This window comes from Arachis ipaensis, chromosome B8 (genome assembly GCF_059453495.1).
Source record: "Arachis ipaensis isolate K30076 ecotype BB chromosome B8, ASM5945349v1, whole genome shotgun sequence".
Classification (NCBI taxonomy): Eukaryota; Viridiplantae; Streptophyta; class Magnoliopsida; order Fabales; family Fabaceae; genus Arachis; species Arachis ipaensis.
In genome coordinates, this window is record NC_142443.1 from 139,438,258 (window position 1) to 139,462,893 (window position 24,636).

The window sequence follows — 24,636 nt, forward strand, 5'->3', positions numbered from 1 at the left end:
TGTATAGATGGCCAAGCAAGTTCATTGACCTATCTCCAAGACATAGCTCAACTCAAATCAAACAATTAAAGGCTGAGTGAGCAGATTTACTTTCGTTCAGAATCTTAATGGTGTTAAACCATAGATGAATCAAAATTGTAATATATATATATATATAAACATTCATAAGTTTCAAATGATAACTAGTTAACTAATTAAAATTACACTAATTAATTTACATGGATTAGCTCCCACAATCAGAGGAACACCAGAATATGAACACAAAAATTAGCTAAAAACTAGGGGGTACAACTTGGGAAAAGAGCACCAGAAGGTAAAAATAATGCAAAATAATAACAATACAAAAAAAATACAAACTTGGAGAAAAACCACCCAAGAATTTTTGGTGATTGTGCACACAAGCTTTCATTTCACACGCTGCCACGGAAACAAAATCCTCCGAAAAAAGGAAGCACGACTTATCTACGAAAACGTGATAGGAGCCTCTTGAAACTTGTTGCAAAACCAGATAGATGGAGTCACAGAGTAACACTGCCACATTTATGTAGCTTAATGTAGAATCAACCGAAGAAAAATGTTATTGGAGTATGGGGGCTGTGTCTAACTCAAGGGCAGCATTAGGTGATTCTAATTTGCAGTTCTATCACTTAATAATCCAGTATCACGTGAAATGATCTTGCCGTACAACTGTAATTAAGTTAAAAGGTGCTGCCCCGTCTTCTTCCTTCTGTTTCCAAGACTCACCATTGCCTTGGATATACCATGTTACTTTCGGGGACAACGGACTATACAAATCTGTACAAAAAGGGTAATTAGGCGATGATCATTTCCAGAAACAGCATAAGTTTCTTAACTGAAACATTACAAGAAAATAGGAAACAATGAGGCATTACCTGTAGAGACTGGAGGATCTGGCTCTCTTGTACTATGCAATACTACTGTGCCAGATAACACAGTGATGAAACCACATAGCTCTGACGCAATGCTGCTTATACTTTGACCAGAATAGTCCTAATAAGAAAAGCAGTTGATGTGTCAGATAACTCATTCTTTTAGGGCACACTTTTCATTTTGTTTTAGTGAATACTAACCTTAAACATGATTGCACTAGCTAATATTGTAAAAGATGTGAACAAGGCATAATAGATTGGAGACACAACTGCAGTGTTAAATGTATCCAACGCCTGCAGACATGAAAGTGTTTGTCACCATATAACTCCACGCAAATGATGCAAACAAAAGTTATGGGAAATAAAAAATTCGAATCTAGCCTTCTAGATCATCAATTGTTAGTCTAGGTCAAACATGACATGGATGTTATTTGGGTTAGAGGGTTACACATTGAGCTTCTAGATTAGCTCTTAGCTTTCAAATCATTTCTTCAATTGGAAAGTGACTTTAGCTAAAATCTTCAATATGAACATGGAACAGAAAGAAATGCAAGAATGATAATCAGTGGTGATCAAAGAAAAATAAACTGGACTTGTAGTCTATAAAACTATAATCACCTCCAACAAAGAGAGGTGTTTCCTCATATTAAGCAGATGACATATAATAGAAAGTCTAACCGTGAAAGCATATCATTTCTTACAAAAGGAATACAAACTTATGTGGCTCTAAGTTTTTATTTTGAATGCAAAAAATTATGTTCACATTTTAAAGGAAACAAAACCAAAAGTGATACTAAGTCACTAACCATGTTAAGATAATTTAATTGAGTAATGATGCAGGAAACAGCGACCATAAGAAAGATCCATGTCTGATAGTAGACAAGCTGATTTGCACCTTCTAATGTAAGTTTTATAGCAATTCCGATTGCTTTAACACTCATGACCTGAAAGAAAGAAAAGAGAAAAGAAAAAATTTATCAGAAGTGTAAAGCAAAACATGACACGAGGTATAGAATTCTGTCAACCATTAAAATGTAAAGTAGATTGGGTTGGAAGAGTCGCTTACAGTCAAGGATCCAATGACAGAGCATATTCCAATATAAACGAGAATATTAGTTTGGCCATAGCGCGGAACACAATACAAGATCAAGAATAATGTTACAGCCATAGCAGAGGCAGTGTACAAGAGGAATGCTGCATGGCAAAACAGAAATCAGCACCACTATAAGGGGCAAAAATGGAGACAACAAAACCGGAGTCTTCATGTCATAGTGAATATAACAGAGTGAAAGAAACCACAGAACAGATATACGGGCAGCACACCTGGTTGAACAGCCAATAGCCAAATTTCTTGAACAGAAGTAAGAGACTTCTCTTGAGGCGCATGGAGTACAATAACAGTCGATCCCACTATGCACATAAGACACCCCAGCATGCCCATTCTCTGCAGCTTCTCCTTAAGCATGAAATGTGCCAACACAGCACTACCCCATTTCCACAAACCACAAAAAAGTATTATAATTACATAATCATATATCTAACAACAGATTGTAGCAAAAATGGCAGAAACATGTAGGATAAAGTCATTTCTCAAAATTTAAAAATGGCAAATTTGTTCCCATTGTCCAAAAAAATGTGCCAGAATATGAATACAAGTATGTGGTATGATACACAAAAACTCAATTTTATGAAAGGAAAATAGGTACAAAAATAAGAAGTTTAAGGTAACAACAGTATTTGATGTAAATACTCATGCAGACATACTTGAGTATAAAAGAATTGGAACATTCAAATCCTCAATAACTCTACTTTATTGATTCCTCATTATTTTAGTTTACCAAATTGGGAGTCTACTCAAATTGAAAAATCGGAGCTTTTACCTAACTATAATACTCAAAGCACCAAGAGGAGTAACAAGAACAGCTGGGGCATAGATGTATGCTACGAAATTAGCAATCTCTCCAACAATCACTGAAATCAAACACACTCCAAAATCAGCTAAGAAAACACAAAAAAGGTTGAACTTTGAAATCATAAAGGTTATGGCGCAGTGTAATACTAACTAGTAATCATTCCGAGCCACCAGAGAGGCTGAAGCAGATAACCATAGCCTCCAACACCTGCAAATGGAAATCAACACAATGAAAATGTTAATTAATTAATTAATTGAGTAATTAGAGTGAATTAGAGAAGAAGAAGAAGGGGAAGTAACTGGCACGAGGGCCATTGGCGCGTGCGCGTTGAAGGCCCTTTTTCTTGATGATGAAACTGGAACCGATGAAGGCGCTAGAAACCAACGCCAACACGAACCCAGTCAAATTGCTGGAGTACATCTAAATGGATGAATGTGGGAATTCGATGCTTGCATGTAAAGAAGAAGAAGAAGAAGAAGATGAAGGTGTACGGATGGAATGGAACCCTAGATTGGAGTTGGAGTTAGAAGTTGAAAGTTGGTTGCAAGTGTTGTGGTGTGTTGGTGTTTGGTTTTTCCCTCTTTTTTTGGGAATCAAAAGTTAAAAAGTGTGGCGCTTTCTTTTATTCGTGTTTTGTGTGTAACTGCTGATGGTGGTGTTGTGCTGTAGTGTGTGTCCTGTGTCGTTAATCGGGGCTGCTTTGGGATTTGTGAAGCGTCCGGCTTTTGGTGGTATTCAATGGAGGAACCAACAATGCAAGCTCCTTAGCCTGCCCAGTTAGACTCCCTCATACAACTCATTCTAATATATTTTTTTTAATTTTGTAAAAAATAAAATAAATTTTTTTATTTTTACTGTTTATATTTTTTTTACGAAATCTAAAAAACAGAAAATATTGAAAACGAAAATAAAAAATAAAAACGCAAACTAAACGTACCTTAATTTATTACAGATCTAAATTTTATTTAAGAAGTTACCGCGGGTGAATAAATTGTTGCATACTATAATTAGCATTCTAATTAGATTAATACTTATTTAAATAAATAAATAAATTAATTACTCGATCAATTGAAATTAATTTACCATTTTATTTGGCTAATATTATAGGTTAATATTTTATTTTTATATTATTAGAATTTAAAATTTAAAATTTAATATAAAAATATTTTTATGGCCAACAATAATAAAATTTATCGATTTTATTGTATGTTTTCATTTTTTTATAAATTTAAAATTCTTAATATTTTTGAATGCACTCATTTTATTTTTATATGTTATTTAAATACAAGTACTTTTGATATATATTTTTTCAATTTTAGTTTTAATCATACAAATTTTTTCACAGTAATTTAATAAGAATAATTAGGTGATGGTGATGTGAACTAACTTTTTATGCAATAAGGGAAGAAATCACACACTCACTTAACATAAGATCATCAACTTACTAAGTCATCATCTTTTTCTATAAATAATCCAATAAACTCATATATTTTTCAATCCAATTCTCATATTACAAAAATAATTATAATAAAATATAATAAATTTAAAATTTCTCATAATTTTATTAATAATAAAAAAATTATTTATATATTTAATTATGTGTTAACAGGCCTAGGCAGACCTGACAAGCCAATAAAATTAATTAGTGAGTTTGGGTCTGGCGGCCTCGCTTATTAACATATTAAGGGTTTTACAAGAGTCAGAGCTTGTATTTATTTTATAACAGGGTCAAGCAAGTCAGACTAAACACAAACCAGGCTGTAGAGTGCAAATCCTGACAGACTACCTCGCCTTTCCACCCATCATATAACCAATTTTAGATAGCTTGGTAACAATGATTATATTATTTAATAAAAAATTATATAATTGATTAAAAAATATATTTTTAAGTCCAAAAACGTGTATTTTATAGAAATTAAAAAAATAAAAAATTCTATTTTGATTGTTGGATTCTTGTTAAAAATTCACGAGTTTTGGATGAAAATAAAAAAATATGTTTAATTAATCGTATAATTCTGTTTTTTTAAATAACATACTTGTATATTATAAATTTTTTTAATATTAAATTATTGTAAAAAATTTGTATAATTAAAAATATTTTATAAAAGTACTTGTATTTAAACGATATGTGAAAAAATAAAATTGAAATTAGTGCATTTAAAGACATCGACAATTTTAAATTAAAAAAAATGGTGAATGGACTAATTTGATACACGATTTAAGAACTAAAATAAATTACTTAATATAAAGTCAGAAATCGATTTGGTACATCTATATTAATGACATAGCAGATGATATGTGAACGAATAATGTTGTGGCATGCAGCACAAGCAGACACATACCTAAATAATATTTTGATATGTGACACAATTGTTCATGTCACCATGTCACGTGTCACTTATCGATTTATCATTTTATCTTTACATGTGGCCAAATTATAATGTAACACATATCATTAATGATCCACTTTATAGACCACATTAATTTGTCTTAATAGAAAATTGGTCAAAAAATAACATAATATACTTTTTTTCAATATAAAAAATATAATTAATATAATTAAAATTTTATGAACGATTTTAGTATACGATCTCAATCTTAAAAATTAATTTAAGGTTTAATTCTACTATTGTAGTTCTAATTAATAATCATTAAAATTTGTCTATTCTAGCATCATTATTGTTATGATCTTATATCCACAAAAAATGAGATCGCTGAAGCTATTATCAAACAGGAAAAATTGCTTATTATACAATTAGTAAGTTTAAGCTTGCTACATCATGAATTTTAGTTAAAAAGATTATTAACTTATCGTTAATATAGAATTGTAATAACCATAAATATAACTACCAATCTACCATAAAATTTTGCCATCTTCCATTTATTAATTTACTCATCATAAGAACTATAAAAAGTGTTCATTTAAATAACTACAAAAGATGTAAAGTCATTTGGTAACCACACAATATTATCTCCATTTATTACTGACCAAACTTTAGTTTTGCCACTAATGCTAGGTAGAAGATAATGTGACACGCAAGAGCATCTTCATAATATTTTATTATCTTTTGTAGGTATATTTGATATATAAGGCAATAGTCCATCAATTTTTGAGAAATTATTCCAATCAACTAATTTTCTAAAACTTGATCAATTTTTATTCTAAAATTCGATTAAACCACTAACATCTAGAATTTAGTACTAACAATTCGATTAATTTGATTGATCAACTCAATTAGTAGCAAATTATTTTATTTTCAGAATTTAATCTTTAGAGTAAAATAGTGGTTTATTTACTCTATTTTTTTTCTTTTTTTATTTTTTCTGGTCAAAATTCTGAAGAGTTTTTGACTTTTTGTCCTTGTGTTTTTGTTGGGTTGTTCCAATTTTCTTTGTTTTCAAACCGTTTTGCTTTGCCCCTTCAGATGGCTCATAAATTCGGTCTGGTCTGTACGCTAAGAAATGGTTGGACCGAATATTGTTATTAATAAATAATAATGGTCAAAATACCAATTTATTTAATTGCAAGCTTTTCTTAGTCTCTAATCGGCTCTCATATTATTCTTTTTCTTTAATCATTAATATTTAGAATTTTAGATTCCACTCAATTTTGACTAGAATAAGTTAATTCAAGTTGATTTTTTTTAAAAGAAGCATTTATATTTTAATAGGGATTAACTGATTAAGTCACGGAAATATATATGTGAATGTGACTATCCAAGTGTCACTAATATTCTTCTTATAACTAATTTCAAAAGAGAAATAAATAAATAATTTTGTACTTATGAACAGAAATAAATAATTTAATAGTAATATATAAGTATATTTATACGTAATTAAAATTTAAAATTCTTTTGAAATTACACTATTATATTATATATCGATATAAAGAATTAAAGACCATTTTAATACTTGATTTGCAAATACAATTAAGTATTCAAAAAATTTTAAATAATTTATAATTGTCGTCGACCTTTCATAAGTTACTTATTCCCCTAATTGCGCAATGAAAAAATCTAGGAACCAGCAATTTTATTAAATTCTAGTCAGCACGTAACCAGTAAAAGAAAAGTGAGCCATTAAATGAAATCTTACACCAATCTCACACCATTAAAATTATCATTGATGATTATTTGATGGCTACAAATCACAAAAATTACTGCTGTTTTAACACTCCTCTTGAGCAATTGTTAATGGTAAAAACTAAAAAAGGCTGTAAAAGAAAATGGATGCTAAAATGGGATACATGTGATCTTAGTACAACAAGATACATTGATACAATTAAAAAAAGTGGTAAAGTAAAATTCTCTGGCCTCATTTAAGTATAAAAAATAAATCTTAATAACTAAGTAATTAATTAATTGATTAATAAAATATTGTTTTGTTGGCACCCTTTGAGAAGTAGGTAGACTTTTTTTCCGGTATTCCCAGCTCAAGTTGTCAAATGATGTTTTGTTTTTATTTGATTTGTCTCATTGCATCACTTTTCTTTCTTCTTCCCATGGTTTCTCTTTCATTTTTTTTTTTATTTTCCAACACTAATCTTACTAAGAAATTGTATTGTCTTTTCTTAATTAATAAATTACGAGATCAATATTTTAAAAAAAAAAATTAGTAAAATAGAAAAAAAATAAAATTTGTATAATTAAAAATATAAATTAAATACATAAAACTTAAATTTTACGATATTTAAATTGTAAAATCTTTTGTTTTATCGAACACATTTAAAATTATAATGTCAAAATATCTTAAGACTTAAATTAAAATTTTAATTATTATGTTTAAATGTAAAATAAATATAAAAATATTAATTATTTAATATTTTTATTTTTAAATTAGTATTAATAATTTTCTTATCATTACAAAAAATAATAAAGATGAAGAATAATTTAAAAATAATTAACAATATTAATGGGAGCAATAATTCACTTCTCTTAGTTAGTGTCATTGATTGATTAACGACTACAAATCCATAATCCATAATAATAATAATAATAATAATAATAATAATAATAATCAACTACCAAGTCCAAAGGAACAGAGAGACACAAAAACACAACACAAAGAAAGTAAACAAAGATCAAATGAGTCATGGGAGAGAGATGGAAGGTGGTTCAAGCTCAAAGATTGAGTTTTTGATCTGGCTATCTCAGGTCATGGGAGGTCTTTGTTCAAGGTCTTCTTCACAAGATGATGACATGGTTTTTGTTTCCAAGACTGGTGTTGGTGGTGGTGGTGGTGGTGGAAATGTTATTGTTGGTGGCACCACCAACAATGGTGGTGGTGGTGGTGGTGGCAGCACCAATGGTGGTTCCTCTTTCACTACTGCACCTGTTGTTGGTGAAACAATGGAGAGGAATATGAATATGCATGCTGAGATTAGTGGCAATACTAATAATGATGAGGAATTCTATGATGGAATTCCAAGGTTCAATGATACTTGTTCACACAACAAATCTAGGTCTGGAAGGTCTAAGGTTTGGTTTTCAACTTTCAATTCTCTAATTTTTGGTTTTTAGATATGTATTAGTGTTAGTAATGTTGATTGCTATGTATTTTGTGATGCTGTTAATCTCAATTTCTGCTCAATTCGCTCACAAATATTTAACCTGGTGAGTTTATTAGGGTTTGGAATGAAAGTTGTAGGACTATACTAGAGGATAGGTGAGGTGTTAGTAGTTTTAGTTTCAGAGTCTTTTAGGTTATTATATAATGTAATCAGGAATGAAAGGGAGAAGAAAATCTTTAGTTTGTTGGTTTAGTTTCGCGGTTAATTTTCGCGGAATACTGTTGAACATGGAAAAGGGGACAAAAGATTGATTTATTTCTATGATGAAATTGGTATCTCAAAATATTCATAACAATACTAATGCTTGATTGGCTTAAGTAGTTCGGCACTTATTTTCGATTAGCGAGTTTTCGGGTTGAAAATAACTAGCCCTGTGAGAATCAAAACCCTTAAGCTTAGTTTTCGATTAGTTGATGCTTTAGATAAGTAAATTAGAATAACCATACCAATCACAAAGGTTTGGTTTATGGTTTTGTACTTCTGGACTCAATTGACTTGCTTTTCAATCTGTAGTGTATGAGGAATGAAAAAGGGTCTTCTTATTTCAGGTCTCAGAGGTGGGTTCACGCCTCGGTAAAGCTGGTACAATTGGATTTGGGAAGGCAGTTGAGGTTTTGGACACACTTGGGAGTAGCATGACAAATTTAAATGCCGGAAGTGGGTTTGTTTCTGCGTCAGCCATAAAGGGGAACGAGATTTCTATCTTGGCATTTGAGGTGGCAAACACTATTGTCAAAGGCTATAATCTCCTGCAATTTCTTTCTAGCAAGAACATTCGACATTTAAAAGAAGAGGTGCTTCTTTCAGAGGCTGTGCAAGATTTAGTGTCAAAAGATACGGATGAACTCCTATGGATTGTTGCTTCTGACAAGAGGTAAGCATAAGATTTAGTCGAAGTTATTTGGTTTATGTTTCATTAGGAACCTCACTTTCAACTTTATGACCTATGTACCTGTGTATGATTTCGGATCTTGTTTTCAGGCAGGAGTTGAAAGTGTTCTCTGATGAGGTGATTCGTTTTGGAAATCGATCGAAAAATCCTCAGTGGCACAACTTAGAGCGTTACTTTGAGAAGTAATATAAATTGTACTCACTCAATTCTTCTAGCCTTTCGTTCATTCAAACCAAATATGTTTAGCTCCTCATATATTTATTCTAGCTGCTTTTTTGTTGTAAATTTTGGAACTAGCAGAGAAGCAAATGCTCCAAGACAGTCAAGAGACGAGGCAGAATCAACGATGGAACACTTGATGACTTTAGTTCAATTTACAGCTGTGAGTGTATTCCTCTTGAATCTTGATACTTTTGAAGCTGAAAATATAAGGAAGTTGCAATAAGAGAAGAAGGGACTCTGTGTAAAAGTATATTTAGTAACAATGTAGTCAAGTGGCTAATTAAATTTAAAAATTATTGCTAAATAACCACTCTTTCTATGTTGTTAACCAGTTAAGGGAATGCTTGTTTTTGAATGAATATTGTTTTTTTTTTTACCCCTGAGGATTCCATTTCCATAATTTTCCCAAAAATGTTTTATCAGGAAAATTGATTGGAAGATTTTTCACTAGCTTTCTTATATTGTTGTATTACATGCAGAAATTGATGCCGTTTACATATATCAGGATTTAAATTAAGCTTAAAGTCAAATGACAAATTTCTGTTTTTAACCACTATAGCTGTTTAGTTATCTGTTGGATACAGTGGCTTTTTCTTTATTTCTTTCTTTTTTTCAAAGGGGTATTCAATCCTAAGAGAAATTGGGTTATGCTTTTGGCCACAGGAATTATACCATGAATTACATGCTTTGAATAGATTTGAACAAGATTATCAGCATAAATGTACAGACGAAGATCAAAAAGGTAACCATGGAGTATTATTACCCTTTGAATAATATGTAAAACTTTATCTGAAAAGTTTGACAAGAAATTTTTAACCTAAAATCCAAAGATCTTGGAGGAGTCTTGATCAAATACAAATCAGACCCTTATTTTTGCAATGCACACAACTTGATGACAAGACTTATTCAACACTGAATTATCGATCAATTAATTGGATCTAAGACAGTGAGAAAGATATATGCAGGACTCTAAAGTGGAAATTTGAAATAGAAATCTATATGTTATGCTTCAAATGTACCCTCTTTTGTTACACTCCTTTTCCATCTGCCTTTGGGTCTCATAAAAAATTCATAGTTGCCAAATCACCTACTTTGGGTTTCCTCTGGTTATTTCTCAAACTTTTATGGAGCCGAAACTATATATTCTTGTTGGGAATGTGTTTGAAGCCCTAAACCTTATAATATATTGCACACTTTTGAAGAAATACTCAACTTGATCCATAAGTTTCACCTTGCAACATGTTATATATCTAGCAGTATTTCTTTCTTACAGATGTAGATTTGACCTTCAATATTTTTGTGTAGGTGATACCCTTGCATTCTTGAAGGCAGAAGTTAAAACTCAAAAGAAGCAAATTAAGCATATAAAGAAAAGGTCACTTTGGTCTAGAAGTTTGGAGGAGGTAATTTTTTATTGTATTTGATCCACTTATAATTTCAGAGATAGTAAAGAAAACTTTCTATTTATACATTCATGTTCTGCATAACTAGAGAATTGAGATAAGTTGTATATAATTCATAGTCTAATATATTGCAGATTATGGAGATGCTTGTAGACATGGTGCAATTTTTGAATTCGGAGATAAACGATGTCTTTGGCACTGCAGGTATGTACCCTAAAGGCTATTAGATCTTGTTTGATTCACTTTATTATGATTTTCTAGCACCTAATGTTAATACTTTTCTATTATCTATATGATTAACTTGGTTGACATTATTGATAAAAGTTAGTTCCTTTTTTGTTTATCCATGGATACCTGCAGATGTCCATAGACCATTAGTTGGACACAAGAACAATCACCAAAGATTGGGCCCTGCAGGCCTTGCTTTGCACTATGCAAACATAGTGCTCCAAATCGATACTCTTGTAAGTTATCGGTCTTTATCGTGGTTACTTCATTGCAGTTCTGCTCTCTTTAGTGCCTTCTGTTGAACTGTGTTTAGATATAACTAATTATAATTCTCGAGTGAAATTGGATGACATGAAAAGCTTAACTTTTTCTAATGAAAAAGTTATCAGTGTTACTTAGCTTTCACTAGAGTTAAAAGAACAAGTTAGTCTACACTATCATTGAAATTCTCTGGTTCACAAAGCATTGACTATATGTTCATCTCTTGATTGCACTCGTTGACTTCTTATGACTTTGTTTGGAGCATATTGTTGGCTGAGCTTAGTCGAAGCTAAAAATTGATAAACAAGGGCTCGACTCAAGTTCAAAATAATAGGCCCGGCCTAAGTTTAATAAGCTAGGCATTTAGTCATAAAATCAGTTGCAATACTAATTACAATATTTGATAATATATGTACCAGAAAATTAATAATAAAATAGCTCACAAGCCATTGAATTGGATATTGCCTAGTTTAGGTTTGATTCATTCAATAAACGAGCTGAACTTGTATCGTAAACTCAATTCCTAAGCTTATAATATAAACTTATTGAGCTGGTAACACACCAAGTTTGGAAATTAGCTCACTAAGTAGTTTGACTCACTTCCAATCTTAGCTGATACTATAATTTGGTAGAATCATTTGATTAAAATGAAAGGAGCTAGGTATCTATTTGCTTAATTCAAGAACTTATATTCTTTAAGTCAGCTTGTACTTTTATGTTTGACTATATGATAATTCAATTTATTCACTGCTGCCATGCTTTAAGTTTTAAGAGAATTTCAACTTTGTTGAAATTGTTCAGGTATCCAGATCCAATTCTATGCCTGCAAATACAAGGGATGCATTATATCAAGGCTTGCCTCCTAATATAAAATCAGCACTACGTTCCAAATTATCGTCTTTCCATGTTGCAGAAGAGGTGTGTTCATGTCTGCTTCCTTCAGCTACTTTGTTATTTTTGGTTATACTGCTTTCAAAGATCATTTTGATTCCCTTTTATTGAGCTTTCCATTTCAATTTTCATCTCCTTAATCTTTTCCCTGGATTTCGTGCTCTTTCCTCATAGATGCTTTCTGTTTCTTGCAGCTAACTGTAGCAGATATCAAGGATGAGATGGAAAAAACATTACATTGGCTGGTTCCGATCGCCACAAACACGTCCAAGTAAGATGTCTTCCTTTTTATTTGTCAACTATCTCCTTATGCTCATATGGGAAGCTTTCATCATACTTTTATGGTTTAAATATGTTTATAGACCTATAGTCTCTATTATAAATCATTTTGATTGGAAACCTCTAAAATATCTTATTAGGTTTTGGTCCCTTTGTTTGTAGCTATTAGGTTTCTGGTCCTTATTGCTTAGATCTAATGTTAAATGGTTATATTTATAGACAAGATGATGTAGAAAATTTGTATACCAGCAAAAACCAAAATTTTTAATAATTTTAAGATTAATTACCTGCTTTTAAAGTTTTTATATGAACCAAAGTTTGAAAGAACAGGGACTAAAAACAACAAAAGGGAAAAGAAAGAGGCAAAAAACTCTTGCAAGTACCAAAATCAAACGACTTATATTTATAGGGATTAAACATATTTAACCCAGTTTTCATTTACTTGATATGTAAGCTAACTCTTAATTATTTCTGTTTTGGTTGTTTCTAAATTGTATCAGAGCGCATCATGGTTTCGGTTGGGTAGGAGAGTGGGCAAACACAGGGTGAGTACTGAGTAGGAAGTATATTCTTTTTTGTGAACTAGAAACTTGTATGCTTTTCAGCATTATACCCTTTTCTGATATCGAATATTTGCTCGGTTCTTGAAGCTCCGAGGTGAGAAAGACTTTTCAGGCCGGCGTAATGCGGATCGAGACGTTCCACCATGCGGATAAAGACAAAGTAGAAAGCTACATTCTCGAACTTCTCTTGTGGCTTCAACAACTTGCAATCAGAAGCAAGACCAACAACGATACGGGAAAAGTGAAGCCTGCAACCAAGTCTAACCAGCAGAAGACAATTGACCAGCCAACGAACTCTCTGTCGCCGCCGTTGCTAACAATGGACGAGCAAAACATGCTGCAGAACATAAGCGAGAAGACACAAATGAGAAGGTTAAGTAAGAGCTTGGACTTTGATACAGTGAAGACTAGAATCACAAGGAGTTATAGTTATTCATCAAGAAGCAGTAGAAGAAGCAGTGAAGTGAGTTTTAGTAGGATTTGTTCTAAGCTTCTTCCTGTGATTGATTTTGATATTGATAAAGAGAGAGCTTTGGATGTGATTGATAGAGTAGATGTGATTAGAAATGAAAAGGTGTAATAACACACAAATTACATATATGGATAGATGAGTTGGACCTTTGTGTAAGTATATATCATGTTCATGTTGTAAGAGTTGAATACCAAAATTTTGTAGCACTTTTGGTATGTTTGAGTTTCTCAAAAGGGTGTCAATTATTTTTTCCCCTTAGATTAGACAATTTTTTGTCTTTGTTCTTTGTAAATGGTTACTAAGATTCATATTTATAGTTGTGTTGAGGTATCACAATTCACAAAATATAGAGAGTAGGTGTAACATTTATGTTTGGTTAAGGTTTGAAAACAAGTTACAATGGAAAATTGGAAACTAAAAAAATTTAAGCTAAGTGATGATTTTACCAATTTGATCTCAAGTGTCAAACCTTAAATACTATAAAAAAATCATTCTATACTCATTTGTAGTTTTATCACTTAAAAACAACTTTTTTCATACATTTCAAACACAGATTATTTAAAAAAAAAAACATAAATTAAATGACCACATAATTGGTTATTTTAAAAAACAAGAACTATTGAAATAAATGTAATTTTAAAACATATCCTAAAAAATTAAAGACTGATTTTCTAATTAAAATTTGTAAGAGATTAAAATATCAGACTTAACCTCTTTTTTAAAAAACTAATTTAGAGTATTAAACTTTATTTATATATTTTTTGTTCAGAGGCCTAATATCATTTTTTTGGACAGGGGCCTAACATCATTTTTCATTCTCATAAGTATGAAATGGTTATGAGCCTTACCCAGCAAAAGATCAGCACCCCCAGATCCATACCTACAATAGACAAACGAAAGAATAATAAAAAAATCACCACCAAAAGCTTAAAATAAAATTTATGCAAAAAAAAAAAAGAAAAGAAAAAACATTTCAAGAAAACCAAAAGCTGAATTGTAGGCTGACTAAAAAAGAAAACCTAAAACCTCAAGGACAAAGTAGTTTTCCCACATCCAATTTTCAGAAAAATATTTACAAATCCATTAAATAAAAAAGAAAAAAAAAAGAAAAGAGAATCCAAACAATAATTATATATTCTTTATAAAAAAAAATAAACAGTGATCCATCAAATATTAATTATTGTAAGTACTAATAATGGAAAATAAATTTCAAATTGTTAGTTGAGAGATGGAAAGAATTTTATTTCAACTAATATATTATAATGACTTGAAATACTCGTTTAATTCTTTGAGTTTGGAAAGGAATTGGCTTGTATAATTTGTTCTAGAATAAGGTGTATTTTTTATTTGTGTTTTTTTTTAAATATTTCTAACGTTTAATTTTATTTAATTTTTTTTTTACGTTTTTGATTTATTTAATTTTATTTTTAATATTTTTTATTTATGTCAAAATTATTTTTGAATATTTTCGATTTTATCTCTAATATTTTAGATAGAATTAACATTTAAGGATAATTTTAATACAAATTAAAAATGTTAAAAATAAAATCAAATAAAATTAAACTCTAAAAATATTTTTAAAAATTACGAATATTAAGAACAAAAAATCCATTTTATTTTTTTTATTTAACAAAAAAGAAAATAAAGTAAACATGAGAAAGAGCATGAAATCTTCAGGAATAATGGACAGCAGCCTGTGACATTTTCAAATTTCCGTATTAGTTTTTTTTTTTTCTCTTTTTTTTTTTTTTTTTTTGTCGTGGAATGCTAGACAGTCAATTTAGGTGTTTCAACTTCTGTATGATTATCTACTAGACTCCAATGCTTTATTATTTTCAAATACAGCAACCTTCCCTTATCATTAATTTTGGACTTTGGTGTCATAAATTTTTTAGGAACAGTATAGGTAACAAACAAGATTTTTGAACAATGTGCAAACAATGTGAATTAGTAGGGTTAAAAGAGTAAATTTAATTAATAGCATTAAATTAGAGTGTTGTATATTTTCATTTGATTGGTAGTTGTTCATGTTGTTCAAAATTTTCATTGTCCCCCTAGCACTTCCCAATTTTTTATCATAGTCAAATAAATAGTTTATCAATCTGGTTAGATGAACAATATAAAATACAAACAATGTGAATAATAAGCCATAGTTTAGATCTATTAACTATTTAATTTCACTTTTTAGTCCTTGCCTCAGTTGGATGATGACGTGTCACGTTAAGTGCTACGTGGCAGGTCAGTGACACGTGGCACTTGACATGTAAAAAAAAATTTTACTAGTCAAAATAGTCCTTGAAAGTCCAGACATAAGTCATTTTCATCCTTCAAATTTTAAAAATTACTCAAACTAGTCCTTATATAATTTTTTTATTTTTCTTTATAATATTAAATTTAAAATATTTTTTGATACTACTAATTTTAATAGAAATGTAATTGACAAACAAAATATTAGTAATTGTATCTTTTCTTCTTAAAAATTTTTTCAATAAAATTATCTCTCTCCTTTAATTCTTCTCAAAATCTCTCTTATTCTTTTCTATTCTAAAACCTTTTACTTACATTATTGCATTTTGCTGGAATATATATATATATATATATATATATATATATATATTCAAAATTGAAATGTATGTATTTATTAACCTAAACAAAGTTATATGCTCAAAATCAAAATTTATGTATGTTAACCTAAATAAAGTTATACCACTATTTTTTTTACTACATCTTTTTTTTTTTTTTCATTACGGTATTACGAGGAATGTTAGAGGGCCAGCAACTTTTGTGATTTGTAGCCATCAATGATAGTTTTAATGGTGTGAGATTTTATCGAATGACTCACTTTTCTTTGCTGGTTACATGCTGGCTAAAATTTAACAAAATTGCTGGCCCCCTAGACTTTTTCCAGTATTATTACCATTAGTATTACTTACATATAGGATGTAATGGTAGTAATACTTAGAGTCAAAATTTAAGAAGATCCACAAATTTTACTTCAATTTCTATATAAACTGGTAGCGATAAACCAGTTTTTCAATTATTGAGTTTTACTATATAAATTAAATAATAATAAAAATTATAATTTTAAAAATTTTAAAAGATTTAAAATTTAAAATAATTACTATATTATTTAGTAAAATTTAAAATATTAAATTTTTAAATATATAATCAACAATAATTTGATAAACTCATTTAAATAAAAAAAATTCACATAAAAAAATTACAATTTAAAAATATAAAATTTTAAAATACAAATGACAAAATAACTTTATAAAAATTTAATTATTTTTATTATTTTATGTAAAGAGAATGTTGTTTATTAAGGTTTAAAAAATAATATTAAAATTAGTGATATAAAAAAATATTATAAATTTAATATTATAAAAAAATTATATAAGGACTAATTTGACTAATTTTTAAAATTTGAGGGATGAAAATGACTTACGTATGGACTTTAAGGACTATTTTAACTAATAAAAAACTTTTTTACATGTCAAGTGACATGCCACGTGTCACTGTCACGTCATCATGCTACGTGACACTTAACGTGACACGTCATCATCCAACTGATAGAAGGACTAATTTAATTTATAGTTTATCTTTCAGGACTAATTTAATTAAACAAATTATTCAAAAACAAAAATAAAGATCGTGTAATCTTTTAGAACGAATTTGAGCATTAACCCCTCATTTGGTCTCCTTTAATGAATATATTGTGTAGAACTGCTGGCGGTACATTATCTGGAAATGGTAGTGCTGCATGCAAACAATATCATAATATAAATTAATTTATTAAGAATTATATATGAGATCGAGGAAAAATAAATTGCGCTTTGAACTACACAAATTAAATTAGTAAGCATGCTAATTTAATTTATAAAAAACTAGTAACACTATTCAAAAGAACTTATTGTAACATTATTTTATTTGAAGTATAAGATGCATGTAAAAAATAAATAAAATAAGATAATTTGTTTTAAGATTTTATTATTTTCATACAATTAAGAGTTTTAAGATTTTATTTGTATAAATTATATACATATATAATAATAAGATAATTTATTTAACTTTTTTTTTTGTAATAAAAACCATTATATTATTGGTTTTATCTTTATATATGTATCTTCTATTGAAACTATATAGAACTTATTTTCATCTCAATTTATTTTCCTTATTAGTTTTTTCTTCCTTTTTTTTTTGTCGTGGAATGCTAGACAGTCAATTTATGTGTTTCCACTTCTGTATATATGATTATCTACTAGACTCCAATGCTTTATTATTTTCAAATACAACCACCTTCCCTTATCATTATCTTTGGACTTTGGTTTCATAATCTTTTATCATGGTCAAATAAATAGTTTATCAATTCCGTTAGGGAACAATGAGAAATATAAAAAACATAAACAATAAACTATATTTCAAGCTCACTTATTATTCAATTTTATTTTCATTCTAAATTTATTATTTTTATTTAATTTCATTTTGACCTAATTATATCCCCTTCTAACTCAAATTTTCTTTTTACCACAGTCAACCGTTTGTCACCTGCTTCAACGCGCAGCCCCCTCGCCCGCGAGGAAATTCCTGAAATTATTCTTCTAAAAAGGACAGCTCCCAAAATATATTATCATAATGAGATTAATAAGTAATAATTATACTTAATGATAATTTAAAATAAAATTGACTTTTATGTAAAAAAAAAAAAAAAACGTATTAAATTATTAATTAGTGATCTTTTTTTAGTGGCTAAGGATCTTTTACATTTAGTGAGAGGTCTTTGATTCAACATTCATTTAAAACGAATTTTTATATAAGTATATAATATATACATATATATATATATATACAATGATGGAAATTCAGGTGCAGTCAACTTCACGCTGTAACAGCTTAGACCACCTGCTAGCACGATATTATCCGCTTTAGTACACAAGACCTCAAGATAGGGAGAGGTATCGACACCCTTATAAAACATGCTTTATTCCCCTTAACTAAATGTGAAATCGACTGTACTTGAGTCTTCACCTTTTCTTTTATCAATTTGAAATTTTAAGTGAAGTAATTTGATGACAAAAGGATAGCTTAAAGCTGCTCAAGAGGCTGTCTTGAAGGGGAAAAAAATTGAAAAGAAGAAAAAAAATAAAAAGGATATCCCAAAGTAGAAAAAAAAAACCCTCTCTTTTCGAAGATTTGATCTCTTCAACTCAGTTTCTTCCACTTCTTAAATCCTTACCCAGCTTCATACCCTACTCTTTAATTAGCTTGTTACTCCTCCCACAATCTCAATCTTTTTTTTTTTTGGATCTGTTGAGCTTAGACGTAGAATTATTAGAAATTATGCATTGTAGATTATATTCATAAAATTTTATATTATTATGAAATCATTTGAAATACTCTTTTCATAAATTAAAATTGACGCTTATAGAAATATTGAAAAGTACACTATACTATGAGTATGAGTTTTGGAATATAATCCTGTTGATGTTTAAATTTTATAAAATCATTACAAATAATAGTCACAATATATAGATTATTGTAATTCAATGGCAGATTGGATTAATAAAAATTATTTTCTATAAAGAAGACAAAATTGTGTAACTTTACTTAGCATTACCACATGATAATACCATTGAATTTGAACTCCAACTCATATATTTATTTTATTGTAACTCATCATTTGCTAAATGATGTATAAAATACAATAATACATAATATATTGATACAGTAATTGATCAACTTCAATTCTGTCTGTTCTCTTTATTATTGTGATGAAACTCAAGAGCACAAAAATAATAATGTTTAATTACTCTGTTAGTATCTATAGTTTTGTGAAATTTTCAGTTAGGTCCCTATACTTTTTTTCTTTTTAATTAGGTCCCTGCACCAAATTTTTTTTTCAATTAAGTCCCTCTTAGTAGTAATTGACTTAATTTTATAGGGACCCAACTAAAAAAAAATTGGTACAAGGACCTAAATAAAAGGAAAAAAAAGTGTAGGAACCCAATTAAAAAAAAAATTTTGGTGTAAGGACTCAATTAAAAGAAAAAAAAATATAGGGACCTAATTAAAAATTTTGCGAAACTATAAAGACCAGCAGAGTAATTAAACAAAATAATAACTCATCCAAATGTGGCCAATTTAGGTTTTGGAGCATTAACCAAGCAGAGATCAAGGTAGGCATCAATAGAAGTGTATTTGTATTCAGGATATAATTTTGAAGCCTCAAGGTCATTTTTGGAAATTTCATAGCTCATTTGGTCTCCTTTAATGAATATATTGTGTAGAATTGCTGGAGGTACATTATCTGGAAATGCTAGTGCTGCATGCAAACAATATCATAATATAAATTAATTTATTAAGAATTATATATGAGAGGAAAAATAAATTGCATGCTAATTTATTGTAACATTATTTTATTTGAAGTATATGATGCATTTAAAAAATAAATAAAATAAGATAATTTGTTTTTAAGATTTTATTTGTATAAATTATATACATATATAATAAATAATAAGATAATTTATTTAACTTTTTTTTTGTAATAAAAACCATTATATTTTTTAGAGAAAAGGATAAATAGGTCCCTAACCTTTTGTCCCGCAGATATTTTTGTCCCTAACCATTGAAAAATGCTTTTAAGTCCCTGACCTTCACAAAACTTGGACGGATCAGTCCCTCTGTCTAAATACCTCCGTCAGGGACTGATCCGTCCAAATGCCTCCGTCAGAGACTCATCCGTCCAAATTTTGTGAAAGTCAGAGACTTAAAAGTATTTTTCAATAGTCAAAGACAAAAATATTTGCGGGACAAAAGGTGAGGACCTCTTTTTCTCTATTTTTTATTATCTTACTCTCAGTGAGCTTGATAATTTCTTCCTCTGGAACATGAACTCTTTTGAAAGTTTGACCAGTCTTCTTTTCCCACAAAGATAATAATTCCAACTGAGTAATTATATTTCCTTCGGGTCTATATATAATTACTCGATTTTCAGCTCTTGGATCTGTTGCTACTTTGAGAGTGTAAGCAGCCACATCTTTTTCGTAATTTAATACAACTGCATGCAAATTAATTAATATAATAAGATCTTATTAAATCCGATTTTATGAAAAATTAATATATATTTAAGGTTAATTAATAATATTTTATTTTTATTATTACCCTTGGCTTGGCCAGTGCCATAAAGGGTAATGTGAGGGAGGGTAGTTTTGTCATTTGGATGAAGCAAGTAATCAACAAAGTAAGAAGCAAATGAATTTGCAGAGACAAAAGTGTAGGGAATGTTTGCTTCCTCAATTGCCCTTCTTATCTTCCTCTTGTTCTCAAGAATTGCCTCAAATGGTGGAAGCCCACTCACCCTATCAACTTCATTTCCAAATTCTGATGGAATGAATCTCTGCCACACATATATATAAATGTTATTATTTAGGTTCTAACTTCTAATCTCTCACACTCATCAATTATTATAAAGAAATAAATTTAATTTTGATAATGTACTGATAGTATAATAATTTATATATATAATTATTTAATTATTTTATTTGTTTAGATTAATATTTATGCATTAATTATTGAAAGTAATTATTTTGCTGATGTAATAACACGTACATAATTTGATGTACGTTAAAATTTTTTTACACTGATAGTACAATTAAAATTAAATTTTAAAAAAGTGTATCAATATTAAAAATAAATGCAAAAATATTAATTTCGTTTAAAAACAATACTTACATGTATGTATAGTAATCGGCAATAATAACAATCTATCAAATAATTAAAATAATTATTTTAACGATTCTTATAATTTTATTCAATTTTTAATTAAGTGAAAACATCAACTTATAGTAAAAAAAAATTCAAACAAGTAGTTCTCATAATTTAAACATTGTGCTTAACCCTCTAGCTATATTGTATTAATTTAACTTTTGTTTTTACAAAACAAATAAGGATTTATCTTGCAATATTCGAACTTGATTATAACATTTTAAACCAAAAGGGACATGAGTGAAAAATATTCGTACAAAATATAAACACTTAATATGATTACAATATTTTGCACATAGAAATACATACTTAATTACAATATTTTTAAAATAATTAAAATTGAGTTAAATTATAAAATTTTATCTAATATATGTTTTGCTATGTATGTGAACTCTTTGTAATATAGTAAATTCTATGGTGTTTATAATTTGATGTTCAACTTTTAGTTAGTTTATTTTTATGATAAATTTTAAATATTTAATAATTATTTATTTTTATATTTTTAAAATTAAATATTAATTTTTAATAAATTAGACAAACATATTTACACACTATAGCAACTACTATCATTAGTAGGGTTGGCGAAACGGGTTGAATCTGTCGGACCGATCTGGTAAACCCGTTAAAAAGGGCGGGGCGGGCTAGGATTTGGAACCCGCCAAATTAAAAAAATCTGCCAAACCCGCATTGCTAAATTGGCGGATTTTGGCGGGGCGAAGTGGGGCAGGCCGGTCCGCCGAGCCGAACATTTTTATTTTTCTTTTTTTATTAAATAAAAGAGTGATTACTATTATAAAAGTAATAATCGTAGAATTTTCAAACACTTTTTTTTGTTTTTATTATTTTTTTAGTTATTAACTTTATTTATTTTATTTTATAATTTTGAATATTTGTTCGAATTATGTGACTTGTTTTTTAAAATAACGATAGTTCTATTGACAAATATTATTTTGAACAATTTTATTGAAGTTAAAAATAAAAAAAAGATAGTAAAAAAATTATATTATAATTTGACTATTTTTTATTTGTATTTGATTTTTTAATTATTATTTTTTAGTTAATTTTAATAAATTTTATTTAAAAAAAAAAACGAGTCAAACAGACTAACCCGCCGACCCGCTAATCGGCCAATTTGCAATAAAATGAACGGACTAGCATTTTAAATTCATTTTAGTTGGTGGGACGGACCGGCCCGCCCCATTTATGAGGCGGGCCTAGGCGGGGCGGGGCAGGTTAGGGCAAGGCGGCCCACTTTGCCACCCCTAAATTCTATCATAAACAGTTTAAAAATATATCATCATTTCTTGTTGAATGTATTTAGAGAGAGAGAGAGAGTCACCTTAATATTATTGGCTTGTTTGATAGCTCTAATTATCTTGAGCTGCTCTAAATGTTGTGGAACGGCCAAAGTGGAAATGACAATATCAACCTCTTTTAGAGCCGACACAAGCTTCTCATGTTCATCAAGCTCACCCTATTATTATTAATTATTTCACCATTCAATTCATTATTACCATACAATAATAAAATGAGGTAACTTAATCAACAAACAATAGAGTAAATATTCTGCCTGATTTCTGTTCATACTTCTTAAAAAAATTGCTCGGTTCTTAACATAAAATGCGTGATAAAGTGCATGTAAATTATTTGTTTTCCTTTTAAAACTAAAATAAGTGGATAATCACAAGTACAAGATATTACTACTAAAAAAATCACTTTTAATAATAATAAAAACAACTACTAATATATTTACTGATAAGTAAATATTATTCGTCTTATACTTTGTCGCTAAAAAGTTCTAATGTCAATTATATAATTACTAATAAAATATTTTTTAATAGCCGTAAAAAATATGTATAATTGTCATTATTGTATATATAATAATAAATATATAATTATCGTAAAAATATAAGTTAAATAGATATATAATAATTATATATTATGTTATTATTATTAAAAATTTGCACTAAAAATAATTTTTATTGTAGTGTATAATTATTAACATATGCATATAGTTCAACTAAAAAAATAAATCAATATTGATGACCATAGAGTGTAAATAATCAATTAATATTTAGCGTATTTATGTAATAGCAAAGGCACATTAGAACGCCAACGAGTTATAATTTAAATGGTATAGTCTTTTTTTTTCATCTAAAAGTCTTGAGTTCGAGTTTCACTCTTAACTTTAGACAAAAAAAAAAAAAACACAATAGGACCACTCTGTTTAAAAGATCATGCCAATTAAAAGAGAACGTAAGTAAATTTTGTGAAGGAAAATTTTCTCACTATCAATAATAGTGACACTTTATACCGTCGCTAATTGGTCGACGCTCAAAAAGGAAGTAATAATAAAGAAGAGGATGCTCTTAGAAAACCAAAAAATATTATATGTATCTAAGATTATATACATTAAATTATTAATTACTTGGAATATGGTGACACCCAAGGATTGAAGATCCTTGAGAACTTGAAGCTTGGAAGAATCGTTGGGTTTGGAAGGACGAACATAAACATAAGTTGGATGACCCATGGAAAGGCTTGCCTTCACCATGAATTTACCAAGATACCCATTTGCAGCAAAGATGAGGATCTTGTTCTTTTTCTTCTCATTATCATCATAATTAATAAGAACCATGGCTCCTCTTTTTAATTATACCTTCTTGATTTGATTTCACCAATAATAATACTATTGCTGCTTAAGGTGTCTAGAAATCTCTCTTATTATAGATAGATGATTCTCGTGGAAAGAACGAAGTCCTATTTATAAAAAATGAGGTATATGCATGGTGGTCAGCAAATGGTGTGAAATATATTATATTATATGATTTTGGAGGAGACAATAACTTTTTCTTTTGGATTTGTATCAGGATATTTATCAGGTCGGAAGTCTAATGACTAATCCCTCGACTACTGAAAATGCATAAAGTAAACGATTCTCTCAAATAAATAATTTATATTCCCATCCTTCACGAGAGACTGTGTAGGATCACAAACTCTTATTCATTGGTGCCAACTTGCATTGGTGAGGAGATAATAACTAAGTTGTCAAATTTTATTTTATTTTTTAGTTTACTTAATGAGCTTTTATATATAATAAGTATAATTATTATACTAGTTATTTTATATTATTTAATTCATACACAATGATCTCGATATTAGTTAAAATAATATAAAAAAATACGTCAAGATTATATATCAATTTGAGTTTTAATGAAAATAAATTATTTTGTTTTACTTGAACTATGATTTAAAAAGAATTAATAGTCAAATATAAAAAGATTTCTAGGGT

General features: G+C 28.9%; 3 protein-coding genes across 4 annotated transcripts; 1 reads left to right on the forward strand and 2 right to left on the reverse strand.

Moving 5' to 3' along the window:
* Positions 1 to 125: 125 nt before the first annotated feature.
* LOC107614040 (putative magnesium transporter NIPA6) lies at positions 126 to 3,581 on the reverse strand. The gene is made up of 9 exons (XM_016316248.3): positions 3,103 to 3,581; positions 2,954 to 3,010; positions 2,771 to 2,861; positions 2,214 to 2,374; positions 1,957 to 2,084; positions 1,697 to 1,834; positions 1,092 to 1,184; positions 894 to 1,011; positions 126 to 795 (listed from the first exon to the last, which is right to left on the reverse strand). Exons 1-9 carry the CDS (start codon positions 3,221 to 3,223, stop codon positions 662 to 664), a joined length of 1,041 nt encoding a protein of 346 aa, XP_016171734.1. The 5' UTR covers positions 3,224 to 3,581; the 3' UTR covers positions 126 to 661.
* A 4,255-nt stretch (positions 3,582 to 7,836) lies between these two features.
* On the forward strand, positions 7,837 to 13,846 carry LOC107613990 (protein PSK SIMULATOR 1). 2 transcript variants are annotated; one of them, XM_016316201.3, is made up of 12 exons: positions 7,837 to 8,280; positions 8,921 to 9,246; positions 9,354 to 9,446; positions 9,565 to 9,646; positions 10,150 to 10,228; positions 10,792 to 10,889; positions 11,024 to 11,093; positions 11,250 to 11,353; positions 12,180 to 12,296; positions 12,464 to 12,540; positions 13,049 to 13,093; positions 13,199 to 13,846. In XM_016316201.3, exons 1-12 carry the CDS (start codon positions 7,888 to 7,890, stop codon positions 13,689 to 13,691), a joined length of 1,977 nt encoding a protein of 658 aa, XP_016171687.1. In that variant the 5' UTR covers positions 7,837 to 7,887; the 3' UTR covers positions 13,692 to 13,846. The 2 variants fall into 2 exon arrangements, with proteins under 2 accessions (XP_016171687.1, XP_088353304.1); XM_088497178.1 differs by having other exon boundaries at positions 11,024 to 11,087; positions 11,244 to 11,353.
* A 5,366-nt stretch (positions 13,847 to 19,212) lies between these two features.
* Positions 19,213 to 24,109, reverse strand: LOC107611746 (isoeugenol synthase 1). Its single transcript, XM_088495945.1, has 5 exons — positions 23,773 to 24,109; positions 22,684 to 22,818; positions 20,742 to 20,976; positions 20,434 to 20,637; positions 19,213 to 19,902 (listed from the first exon to the last, which is right to left on the reverse strand). Exons 1-5 carry the CDS (start codon positions 23,980 to 23,982, stop codon positions 19,703 to 19,705), a joined length of 984 nt encoding a protein of 327 aa, XP_088352071.1. The 5' UTR covers positions 23,983 to 24,109; the 3' UTR covers positions 19,213 to 19,702.
* Between the last annotated feature and the right edge of the window lie 527 nt (positions 24,110 to 24,636).